We start from the raw sequence: 12935 nt of genomic DNA, 5'->3' as shown, positions 1-12935 counted from the left end.
GCTCTGGCAGGCAATGCTTTGGTCTTCACTGTCTTTGAATAAAACAAGGCCGGCGAGGTCTCAGGAAGGGTTCTGGGCAGGGACGGGACTCCAGGCAGATGTTCATGCCACGTCATCCTCCAGACTGACCATCTGTCTCTGCCAACAAATGGTAAACAGCGGAAACTATCAGTCCAGCATTCAGGAAACGCGGCCGGAGGCCACCTACTTCTCACCTCCTGGGCCTGGCAGCCTCCCCCAGCCTGATCCCCAAGCATGTTCCCCCAGGAGCCGCCAGAGGGAGACGGTGAGTACCTGATTCAGTCACTTCCCACCGCTCTCAGGGCAAAAGCCAAAGTCCTCCCCAGTGGCCCACAAGGCTCTGCACAACCTGCCTGGTCGCCTCCTGCCTTTTTACCCCTCTCTCTCTTTGCTCCAGCTACAAAGACCTCAAACCCAACAGGCACGGTCCAGCCTCAGGGCCTTCGCACAGGCTGTTCTCCTGGCTCAGAGAAGCCTACCTACCCTAAACTGCTTGCCTAAAGATCAAGGCGGGCACAGTGGCTTATGCCTGCAATCCCAGCACGTGGGGAGGCCAAGGCGGGTGGATCACTTGAGGTCAGGAGTTCGAGACCAGTCTGGGCAATATGGCGAAACCTCGTCTCTACTAAAAATACAAAAATTACCCGGGCATAGTGTTGTAATCCCAGCTGCTCAGGAGGCTGAGGCGTGAGAATTGCTTGAACCCAGGAGGCAGAAGTTGCAGTGAGCCAAGATCACAGCACTGCACTCCAGCCTGGGCGACAGAGAGAGACTCTGTCTCAAAATAAAAAATAAAAACAAAAAAATAAAACAACTCCTCTCCCTTCCTCCCTCCTAGCCCTCTGGAAAACCCTCTTTGAATTTTTTTTTCTTTTCTAAGAGACAGGGTCTTGCTTTGTCACCCAGGCTGGAGTACAGTGGCGCAATCACAACTCACTGCAGTCTTGATCTCCTGCCTTAGCCTCCCTAGTAGCTGGAACTAGGCTAAATTTTTATTTTTTGCAGAGATAGGGTCTTGATATGCTGCCCAGGCTGGTCTTGAACTCTGAGCTCAGGTGATTCTCCTGCCTCAGCCTCCCCAAGTTCTGGGATCACATGTGTGAACCATCGTGCCTGGCCTCTGAACTCCGTTTTTTGTTTTTTTTTTTGAGACGGAGTCTTGCTCTGTCCCCCAGGCTGGAGTGCAGTGGCGCAATCTCGGCTCACTGCAAGCTCTGCCTCCCGGATTCACGCCATTCTCCTGCCTCAGCCTCCTGAGTAGCTGGGACTACAGGCGCCCGCCAACACGCCCGGCTAATTTTTTTTGTATTTTTAGTAGAGACGGGGTTTCACCGTGTTAGCCAGGATGGTCTCGATCTCCTGACCTCGTGATCCGCCCGCCTCGGCCTCCCAAAGTGCTGGGATCACAGGCTTGAGCCACCGCGCCCGGCCTTTTTTTTTTTTTTTTTTTGAGATGGAGTTTTGCTCTTGCCACCCGGGCTGGAGTGCAGTGGCGCGATCTCAGCTCACTGCAACCTCTGCCTCCTAGGTTCAAGCGATTTTTCTACCTTGACCTCCCAAGTAGCTGGGATTACAGGCGCCCACTACCACGCCCGGCTAATTTTTTGTATTTTTAATAGAGATGGGGTTTTGTCATGATGGACAGGCTGGTCTCAAACTCCTGACTTCAGGTGATCCACCCGCCTCGGCCTCCCAAAGTCCTGGGATTACAGGCATGAGCCACCGTGCCTGGCCTCTGAACTCCTTTTGACTTTCTTTGCTCCGTCACCATCTGATGGAGCTCTATTTGCTTATCCAGCATTCGTCTACACCACCGAGGCCATTGTCCGCTGACATTCTGAATGAGCGCACAGAAGCATTCACCTAATGCTGTCCTCGATCTGGAGGGCTGGGGAAGCCTCGGCCTGGTCCCTTGAGGATCATATGCCTCCAGCCAGGGGGGGCCGCCAGGGGCTCTGGCCTTCTAGAGGGGGTCACTCACCGAGGGGTAGCTGTAGCCGTCCTGGTTGCGGCAAATGTGGACCTCATCCTCTGTGGTCTTCTGATAGACGGGGTTGTCAAAGTTGATGCTGTTGATGTTCTTAAGCCGCCAGTTCTTCCACAGGAGGAAGGCCCCCAGGCAGAGGAAGACGAGGAGCACTGTAGGGAGAGGCACGCTCTGTCACACAGCTGCCCCCGAGACCACAGACCCAGTTCCGTGGCTGGAGTGAAAACATGGGCATCATACCATAACCTGGACTCTTGGTCTTTTATGTTTGTTTAGAGATCGTCTTGCGGGCTGGGCCCAGTGGCTCACGCCTGTAATCTCAGCACTTTGGGAGGCTGAGGCGGGCAGATCATGAGGTCAAGAGATCGAGACCATCCTGGCCAACATGGTGAAACCCCGTCTCTACTAAAAATACAAAAATTAGCCGGGCGTGATGGTGGGCGCCTGTAGTCCCAGCTACTCAGGAGGCTGCAGCAGGAGAATTGCTTGAACCCGGGAGGCAGAGCTTGCAGTGAGCCGAGATTGAGCCACTGCACTCCAGCCTGGGCAACAGAGCGAGACTCCGTCTCAAAAAACAAAACAAAACAAAAACCAAAAAGAAAAAACAAACAGAAAAGAGGCAAATCTATGCATAAGAATTTTTTTCTTTTTTCTTTTTTTTTTTTTTGAGACGGAGTCTTGCTCTGTCACCAGGCTGGAGTGCAGTGACATGATCTCAGTTCACTGCAACCTCGACCTCCCAGGTTCAAGTGATCCTCCTGCCTCAGGCCCTCAACTAGCTGGTACCACAGGCACATGCCACCTGCCCAGCTAGTTTTTGTACCTTTTGTAGAAACAGGGTTTCGCCATGTTGCCCAGGTTGGTCTCGAACTCCTGAGCCCAAGCAATCCACCCACCTCAGCCTCCCAAAGTGCTGGGATTACAGGCATAAGCCACCGCGCCCAGCCTCATAAGTATAAGAAATATCTAACCTGAAGCCCACTGGGTGAGCCACACCCCAGAAGTAGCTGACTTCTTCAAGATTTCTGTCCCGGATTAGCCACACACAGGGCTGTGACTTTTCAAGAAATAGGAACTGGGGTACAGTGGCTTGCATCAGCTACACGGGAAGCCGAGGTTGGAGGATCGCTTGAGCCCAGACATTGAGGCTGCAGCGAGGCATGATCGCGCCACTGCACTCCAGCCTGGGTGACAAAGCAAGACTCTGTCTCTAAAAAAAAATTAAGTTTCTTTTTTCTTAAAATTTAAGAAAAAAAGAAAAAAGAGATGCGATGGTAACCGAGTTAGGATGAGCATGGGTGAGGCAGGGAGAGCGCGCCTCTCCACACAGCCCCCTGCAAGGGAACCAGTTCCCCAGAAGGCACTCAAGTCTCAGTGAGGCTGTTCCGCAGCACAGGACCCAGCTCCACGTCCTCCATCTGACCCCTTAACTGTCTGATCTTGTCACTGTCAGCCCCAAGCCGGGAGAGGCCATGGGGGTGATAAAGGACACTCAGTGGGGCCGTTCCCCGTCCAGGAGAAAAGGTGAACAGGCCCAACCAGCCAGGCATGAGATCACATTGCAGGAGGCTGTGACCTGGGGGACGCTGGGCGACCGGCCCGTGCTTACCGATGGGGAGGACGACGGACAGAGCCCCCACGCTACTGGGCTTCTTCTCATTTCCTCTGCCAGCAACGTCGCCCAGAGCTGCAGGAGAGAAGCGAGAGTGAGGCCCAGCTCTAAAGGAAGGCCACCAAGAAATGGAGCAGGCAGAGGACGGCGGTCACGGCAGGAAAGCGCCCGGCACATCTCCCTGGGCACTTGGAGAATTTCCCGAGTCTGCGAGAGGCCACACGGGCTTATTTGTGAGTTATCGAGGTTGTGGGACTCAATTCCAGTTTAAGAAGGTTCTTTTTGGGAGGGATAGAAACGGGTCTGGCTATGTTGCCCAGGCTGGTCTTGAACTCCTGGCCTCAAGTGATCCTCCTGCCTCAGCCTTCCAAAGTGTGGGGATTACAGGAATGAGCCACCCAGCCCAGCCTAAGAAGGTTCTTGAGCCTCAGATTGATAAGTCTTTAGGGGAGGGCCGCAGAGGCTTTCATTCTAGGTGGTTGACAAGGTTGCTGGTGAAACTTTTGTCAACCACTTCTGCATTTTATTAAAATGAGCATATTTTGGTCCGGGCGCAGTGGCTCATGCCTGTAATCCCAACACTGGGAGGCTGAGGCAGGCGGATCACCTAAGGTCAGGAGTTCAAGACCAGCCTGATCAACATAGTGAAACCCTGTCTCTACTAAAAATACAAAATTAGCTGGGCGTGGTGGCATGCACCCGTAGTCCCAGCTACTAGGGAGGCTGAGAGAGGAGAATCACTTGAACCCGGGAAATGGAGTTGCAGTGAGTCGAGATCGTGCCATTGCACTCCAGCCTGGGCAACAGAGTGAGACTCCCTCTTACAAAAAAAAAAAAGGCCAGGCCCAGTGGCTCAAACCTGTAATCCCAGCACTTTGGGAGGCTGAGGTGGGCAGGTTGCCTGAGGTCAGGAGTTCAAGACCAGCCTGGCCAATATGGTGAAACCCTGTCTCTACTAAAAATGCAAAAATTAGCCAGGGATGGTGGCGGGTGCCTATAATCCCAGCTACTCAGGAGGCTGAGGCAAGAGAATCGCTTGAACCTGGGAGGCAGAGGTTGCAGTGAGCTGAGATCACGCCACTGCACTCTAACCTGGGCAACAGAGCAAGACTTCATCTCAAAAAAAAAAAAAAGAGAGAGAGAGAAGAAAAGAAAAAGAGGGTATTTTGAAGGGGACAGGGGAGCCACCTTCGGACCCTGCAATGCCCAGCATGCTCAGTCCTGAGGTTGAATGGCACGGAAGCTGATTGTCCTGCATCCACTGTCCCAGGCATTATGGGATGGGGGTAACCTTGGTACAGAACCATGCAAGTGAACCTGGGCCATTCAACATAAGCGCCCCAGGCAAGCCAACATTTCAAGTTCACTAGAGCTAGGCACAGTGGCTCATGCCTGTAATCGCAGAACATTAGGAGACCAAGGCAGGAGGATCACTTGAGGCCAGGAATTTGAGATCAGTCTAGGCAATATAGCCAGACCCCCCTCGTCTCTACATAAATGAATGAATGAATGAATGAATGGCTTCTTTGCCAAATTTGAGGAGTCCTGGATGCGCCGGTCTGTGAAGTGATAATTCTAGCAGTGCCCCACCTCCCCCAAGCAAGAAGCTTTCTCAGCCTCTCCCAGGCAGTTTCCATTTTATCCTGCTTGTAACTGAACAAAGGTTTCAGCTACTCTGGAAAAAAAAAAAAAAAGAATGGTCTGAAATTTGCTGATGTGCCTTTTTTGTTGTTGTTTGCTAGAAGTCTAGGAGCACCATTTCCCAGCAGCTCAAAGCAGTTTGGGCGCCCTCTGGTGGACAAATGAATGATATCCTGACCCACGCCTGGGTCTCATCACATCCAGGGAGGACAGTGAGGCCAGGTCAGACACTCACCCCAGCCCCCAGACTAAAGGGGGAGCCAAAAAGCTTAGGAATCTGATAATATTCCTTTTGTTTTGCGGAGGGGAATGGAGTTTCACTCTTGTCCTCCAGGCTGGAGTGCAATGGCGCAATCTCAGCTCACTGCAACTTCCGCCTCCCAGATTCAAGCGATTCTCGTGCTTCAGCCTCCCGAGTAGCTGGGATTACAGGCACCCACCACCATGCCCGGCTAATTTTTGTATTTTTAGTAGAGACGGGGTTTCACCATGTTGGCCAGGCTGGTCTCAAACTCCTGACCTCAGGTGATCCGCCTGCCTCAGCCCCCAAAAGTGCTGGGATTACATGTGTGAGCCACTGTGCCCTGCCCAGGAATCCAATAATATTCTAATGCATTATTTTTATTTTTAGAGATGGGGGTCTTGCTATGTTGCCCAGGCTGGACTTCAACTCTTGGGCTCAAGCAAGTCTCCCGCCTCAGCCTCTGGGAGTAGCTAGGACTGCAGGCATGCACCTCTCCACACCGGCCTTTAATATATTATTTTTTAAAATTTAAATTAATGAAAAACCCCCCAATGAACAAAATATCAAAATTTTCAAGGATAGGCTGTGATCTTACACCTGCAAGATTCGGCTTCACTGGACCACTGGCTCCGATAAAACTTTATTTACAAAAGTAAGTGGCCAGGCCTTGGCTGTAGTGTGATGATTTGAAAAAACAAAAAAAACAAAAAAAAAAACAATTTTTTTGGAGACAGAGTTTTGCTCTGTCACTCAGGCTGGAGTCCAGTGGCATGATCTTGGCTCACTGCAACTTCTGCCTCCCAGGTTCAAGCAATTCTCAAGTTTTTGTATTTTTTTAGTAGACAGGGGGTTTCACCATGTTGGCCAGGCTAGTCTCGAACTCCTGACCTCAAGTGATCTGCCCACTGTTGCCCCCCCAAGGTGTTGGGAATACAGGCATGAGCCACCAGGCCTGGCCAAAATTTTTTTTAAATTGCATTAATCTCAGCACTTTGGGAGGCCAAGGTGGGCAGATCGCTTGAGCCCTGGAGTTGGAGACAAGTCTGGGCCACGAGGTGAAACCCCGTCTCTACAAAAAAATTCAAAAATTAGCTAGGTGTGGTGGCTCATGCCTGTAGTCCCAGCTACCTGGGCGACTGAAGTGGGAAGATCACCTGAGCCCAGGGAGGTTGAGGCTGCAGTGAGCCATGACAGCACTCTATCACTCCAGTCTGGAGTACACAGTGAGACCCTGTCCCAAAAAAATAAAAATAAAAAAGTTTTGGCTGGGCGCGGTGGCTCACGCCTGCAATCCCAGCACTTTGGGAGGTCGCCGATCCTCGGGCAGATCACGAGGTCAGGAGTTCGAGACCAGCCTGCCAAACATAGTGAAACCCCCATCTCTACTAAAAATACAAAAATATTAGCTGGGTATGGTGGTGGGTGCCTGTAATCCCAGCTACTTGCGAGGCTGAGGCAGGAGAATCGCTTGGACCTGGGAGGCGGAGGTTGCAGTGAGTAGAGATGGCGACACTGCACTCCAGCCTGGGTGACAGTGAGAGACTCCGTTTCAAAGAAAAAAAAATTTTTTTTAAATATATTGCATTGCCACGTTAAATAGTTGGGTTTTAAAAGAAAAAAAAATTAGTTTATTTATTATTTATTTTGTAGTAGAAATAGGGTCTTGCTACGTTGCCCAGGCTGGACTTGAACTCCTGGGCTCAAGCCATTCTCCTGCCTTGGCCGCCCAGAGTGCTGGGATTACAGGTGTGAGCCACCAAAGAATAAATTGTAGGCCAGGCGCGGTGGCTCACACCTATAATACCAGCACTTTGGTGGGGCTGAGGCGGGCAGATGACTTGAGGTCAGAAGTTTGAGACCAGCCTGGCCAACATTGTGAAACCCCATCTCTACTAAAAATGCAAAAATTAGCCAGGTATGGTGGCAGGTGCCTGTAATCCCAGCTACTCTACATGGGAGGCTGAGGCAGAAGAATCACTTGAACCTGGGAAGCAGGGGTTACAGTGAGCCGAGACTGCGTCACTGCACTACAGCATGGGCGAGGGCAAGACTCTGTCTCAAAAAAAAGAGTGCTGGGAGCCAGGCATGGTGGCTCACACCTGTAATCCCAGCACTTTGGGAGGCTCAGGCGGGCGGATCACCTGAGGTTGGGAGTTCAGGACCAGCCTGACCAACATAGAGAAGCCCCTTCTGTACTAAATACAAAATTAGCCGGGCATGGTGGCGCATGCCTATAATCCCAGCTACTCGGGAGGCTGAGGCAGGAGAATCGCTTGAATCCGGGAGCCAGAGGTTGTGGTGAGCTGAGATCGTGCCACTGCACTCCAGCTTGGGCAACAAGAGCAAAACTCCATCTCAAAAAAAAAAAAAATTGTAAAATTGTGTTAAAATGTTACTGGATTCCTTAGCCTTTTGGAACCTCTGTGAAAAGCTGCGTACTGAGGAATCCCTCCCCCTCCTTGCCTTAGTCCTGGCCTTTTTGGGGCAGCTGCCTGAAGCTGAGGCAACGAATGTGCCTTGATAAAATTTCGGGACCCAGACTGTGCGTGGCTGACTTCGGGAACCAGGAGCCTGAAGAACCTGGCCCCTCATATGATTTGGCCCATTTAATCCTTGCAAAGAGGACAAGAACTGTTATTAGACCCACTTTACAGATAGGGAAACTGAGGGCCCAGAGACACATGGCCCAAGTGAGAGATGGTCAGCAAGGGAGTGAGGACACCACCTGGACTCCATCTTGTGACCAAAATGTTCGTGGCCACTGAAGGGACCCATCTCCCAGTGAAGAGGGGCCCAGGGAGGGCCCAGCCTTTACCTTGGTGAGACATCGTCACTATCTCCGCCGTGGTGAGCCCAGGGGTGGCCCCAGGCAGCCGGGAGGTGTCAGGAACAGGCCGGGTGGTTGTGTGCTGTGTCCCTACGGCTGTGGAGCTGACCTTTAGCCTGACGGTGGATGTCTCCTGGGTGACCACTGCAGCCTCAGCCTCTGAAAGAATAAATAAACGTGTTCTGAGTGCCACGTGCCTGCAGGCCCCTCTCATAGGTGTGCGCCTAATGACAAAAGTCTAAAATGACCTTGGGAGGCCAAGGCAGGAGGATCTCTTGAGTCCACCAGGAGTTTAAGACTAGCCTGGTCAACATTGCAAAATCCCATCTCTACGTACAAAAAAAAAAAAAAAATTAGCCAGGTGTGGTGGTGCACGCCTGTGCTCCCAGCTACTCGGGAGGCTAAAGGGCAGGATCACTCGAGCCCAGGAGGTAGAGGCTGCAGCAAGCTATGATCCCATCACTGCACTCTAGCATGGATGACAGAATGAGACCCTGTCTCAAAAAAAAGAAACCAAAAAATAATAATAATAAAATTTTTAAAAAGTCCAAAATGAGGCCTGGCACAGTGGCTTAGGCTGGGCAAGGTGGTTCACACCTGTAATCCCAGCATTTTGGGAGGCCGAGGCAGGTGGATCACCTGAGGTTAGGAGTTCAAGACCAGCCTGGCTAACATGGTGAAACCCCGTCTCTACTAAAAATACAAAAAAATTAGCCAGGTGTGGTGGCGGGCACCTGTAGTCTCAGCTACTTGGGAGGCTGAGGCTGGAGAATGGTGTGAACCCGGGAGGTGGAGCTTGCAGTGAGCCGAGATCATGCCACTGCACTCCAGCCTGGGTGACAGAGCAAGACTCCATCTCAAAAAAAAAAAAAAGAAAAAGAAAAAAAGCCTGGTGTGGTGGCTCACGCCTGTAATCCCAGCACTTTGGGAGGCCGAGGGGGGCGGATCACAAAGTCAGAAGATTGAGACCATCCTGGCTAACACAGTGAAACTCCGTCTCTACTAAATATACAAAAAATTAGCCGGGCGTGGTAGCGGGCACCTGTAGTCCCAGCTACTCGGGAGGCTGAGGCAGGAGAATGGCGTGAACCCAGGGGGCGGAGCTTGTAGTGAGCAGAGATTGCACCACTGCACTCCAGCCTGGGTGACAGAGTGAGACTCTGTCTCAAAAAAAAAAAAAAAAAGAAATAACTAAAAAAGGCCAGACACGGCCAGGTGTGGTGGCTCATGCCTGTAATCCCAGAACTTTGGGAGGCCGAGGCGGGCGGATCACTTGAGGTCAGGAGTTCGAGACCAGCCTGACCAACATGGAGAAATCCCGTCTCTACTAAAAATACAAAATTAGCTGGGCGTGGGGGCACATGCCTGTAATCCTAGCTACTCGGGAGGCTGAGGCAGGAGAATCGCTTGAACCCAGGAGGCAGAAGTTGCAGTGAGCCGAGATCACGCCATTGCACTCCAGACTGGGCAACAAGAGCGAAACTCCATCTCAAAAAAAAAAAAAAAAAAAAGGCCAGGCGCGGTGGCTCACGCCCATAATCCCAACACTTTGGGAGCCCGAGGCAGGCAGATCACGAGGTCAGGAGATGGAGACCATCCTGGCTAACATAGTGAAACCCCACCTCTACTAAAAAATACAAAAAATTAGCTGAGCGTAGTGGGACGTGCCTGTAGTCCCAGCTACTGGGGAGGCTGAGGCAGGAGAATCGCTTGAACCTGGGAGGCAGAGGTTGCAGTGAGCCAAGATAGTGCCACTGCACTCCAGTCTGGGCAACAGAGCAAGACTCTGTCTCAAAAAAAAAAAAAAAAGAGTACTGAAAGTAAACACCATGAACATCTACTTTGTAATCATATTGTTTCTTTTTCTTTTTTTTGTTTTTTTCAGACAGGGTTTCATTTTGTCCCCCAGGCTGGAGTGAAGTGGTGTGATTATAGCCCTCTGTAGCCTGGACCTCCTGGGCTCAAGCAATCCTCACACCACAGCCTCCCGAGTAGCTGGGACCACAGATGTGAGCCGTCTGGGTCATATTGTTATTTGTTGTTGTTCAAAAGGGAGATTCAGTTCGCTTGAGGGAGGTGTTGGCCTCAAATGAGACTTTCTCAGAGGATGAGAAAAGTCAACAAAGGGGGGTGGGCGCGGTGGCTCATGCCTGTAATCGTAGCACTTCAGGAGGCAGAGGTGGGCAGATCACCTGAGGTCAGGAGTTCGAGACCAGCCTGGCCACCATGGAGAAACCCTGTCTGTACTAAAAATACAAAAATTAGCCAGGCGTGGTGGCACATGCCTGTAATCTCAGCTACTTGGGAGGCTGAGGCACGAGAATTGCTTGAACCCAGTGGGAGAGGTAGCAGTGAGCCAAGATGGCACCACTGCACTCCAGCCTGAGTGACAGAGCAAATCTCAAAAAAAAAAAAAAAGTCAACAAGGGGACCATTTCCTCCCTCAGGGATCCTGTCAGAAATCAGATCACCTCTTCATGGGGCCGGAAAGAGGAAACCAGGCGTCAAAGGGGAACTGGGTAAATGTCCAGCCCGGTGCTGATGTGTCCATCCAAGAAAAGAAAAGTATGGTTATCTCAACTCATGAGTCCTTACAACCTTGAGGTACCCATTTGACAGATGAGTGGAGAGAGGCTCAGGAGGGGACAGTTGGAGGACACAGGACACAGAAACAAGGCGTGTGCCGCACCTGTGAGGCAGCTCCTCATGTCCCTGGCCAGCAGCATGCCATCCGGGCAGGCGCAGGTAAACTTGGGCGAGTGGGGGTTGATCTGCGGGGCAGGGAGGCACAGATACTGGCAGCCGCCATTGCTCAGGGTGGTCTTCTCACACCAGTTCACTCCTGGGGCAGAAGAAGCGGAGTCAGGGCAGGAATGAGATCATCAGATAGACCAGAAGATTCCAGAAATTTCCAGAACATTCCAGAGTTTCCACAAGGAGGTTTTAAGGTGGGGGGGTGGGGCTGACCCACCCTTACCTCTTGGCTGGGTGAGGTTGTGGAAGAGGACCATATCCTCTGGGGACAGTAGGTTTTCGGCCAACAAATTGACATCGGAACCCGTGAGGCGGTTGGCACTGAAAATGGCTTCGTTGATGATATCTGTCCAAAATACTTTGTCCTAAACAGGCAGCAAGGAAGATGACAAATCCCGTTAAACACTGGGATGAGACACAGGCCACCCTCTCTCCACAACTAGATTTTTTGTTTTTTTGAGACAGAGTTTCACTCTTGTTGCGCAGGCTGGAGTACAGAGGCCCAATCTCGGCTCACTGCAACCTCCACCTCCCGGGTTGAAACGATTCTCCTGCTTCAGCCTCCCGAGTAGCAGGGATTATAGGTGCGTGCCACCACACCTGGCTAATTTTTTGTATTTTTAGTAGAGATGGGATTTCACCATGTTAGCCAGGCTGGATTCGAACTCCTGACCTCAGGCCATCCACCTACCTCGGTCTCCCAAAGTGCTGACATCACAGGCGTGAGCCACCATGCCTGATCCACAGCTAGTTTTTTTTGTTTGTTTGTTTTTTTGAGACGAAGTCTTGCTCTGTCACCCAGGCTGGAGTGCCGTGGCATGATCTCAGATCACTGCAATCTTAGCCTCCCAGGTTCAAGCGATTCTCCTGCCTCAGCCTCTGAAGTAGCTGGGACTACAGGCATGTGCCACCATGCCTGGCTAATTTTTGTATTTTTAGTAGAGATGGGGTTTCACCATGGCGGCCTGGCTGGTCTCGAACTCCTGACCTCATGATCCGCCTCCCTCAACCTCCCAAAGTGCTGGGATTACAGGCATGAGCCACCACACCTGGGCCATGACTAGTTTTTAATTGTGGTAAAAATACACATAACATAAAATGTACCATCTCAACTATTTGTAAGGGCACAGTTCGGTGGCCTTAAGCAGATTCACGCTGTTGTGCAAGTATCACCATCACCACCATCCATTTCCAGAACTTTTTTTTTGTTGTTTTTTGAGACAGAGTCCAACCCTGTCGCCCAGGCTGGAGTGCAGTGGCATGGTCTTGGCTCACTGCAGCTTCCACCTCCTGGGATCAAGCAATTCTCATGCCTCGGTCTCTCGAGAACCCGGGATTACAGGTGCCTGCCACCACATCCGGCTACTTTTTGTATTTTTTGTAGAGACAGGGTTTCGTCATATTGGCCAGGCTGGTCTCACACTCCTGGACTCAAGCGATCCTCCTGCCTCAGCCTCCCAAAGTTCTGGGATTATAGGCGTAAACTGCCGTGCCCAGTTTAAACCTCTTTCCTTTATAAATTACCCGGCCTCAGCTATTCCTTTACTGCAGTGCAAATGGACGAACACACTTGGGGGGACTCCACTTTTGGCTGTTGGTAGTCATGCTGCCAGGAACGTGGGGTTATAAAATAGCACCATTTCCTTAGAGCAGAGTTTCCCCACCTGGCTTTATCTAGGGCCTGCTACTTCTCTGTTCTGGGCGTTCAGCAGCGTCACCGGCCTCTACCCACTAGATGCCAACAGTCTTCCCCATCGACTTGTGACTACCAAAAAATCTCTAGAAATTGCCAAATGTCCCATGAGAGCCAAGATCACATGTGACAGAGGATCACTGCCTTTCATGACTC

General features: G+C 51.3%; 1 protein-coding gene across 1 annotated transcript in view; it reads right to left on the bottom strand.

The window, feature by feature from the left end:
- Window positions 1-12935, bottom strand: part of LDLR (low density lipoprotein receptor) — a 43196-nt gene continuing 30261 nt past the window's right edge. Inside the window, exons 12-17 of the mRNA XM_032169715.2 lie at window positions 11310-11451; window positions 11022-11174; window positions 8321-8491; window positions 3618-3695; window positions 2003-2160; window positions 1-138 (exon numbers count right to left, since the gene is read on the bottom strand). Coding sequence (XP_032025606.1) covers window positions 103-138; window positions 2003-2160; window positions 3618-3695; window positions 8321-8491; window positions 11022-11174; window positions 11310-11451 — 738 coding nt within the window. The 3' untranslated portion in view covers window positions 1-102. The remainder of the gene's footprint in view (window positions 139-2002; window positions 2161-3617; window positions 3696-8320; window positions 8492-11021; window positions 11175-11309; window positions 11452-12935) is intronic.

This window comes from Hylobates moloch, unplaced genomic scaffold (assembly GCF_009828535.3).
Source record: "Hylobates moloch isolate HMO894 unplaced genomic scaffold, HMol_V3 SCAFFOLD_12, whole genome shotgun sequence".
In the NCBI taxonomy this organism is placed as follows: Eukaryota; Metazoa; Chordata; class Mammalia; order Primates; family Hylobatidae; genus Hylobates; species Hylobates moloch.
This window is presented reverse-complemented; position numbering and strand designations above follow the sequence as displayed.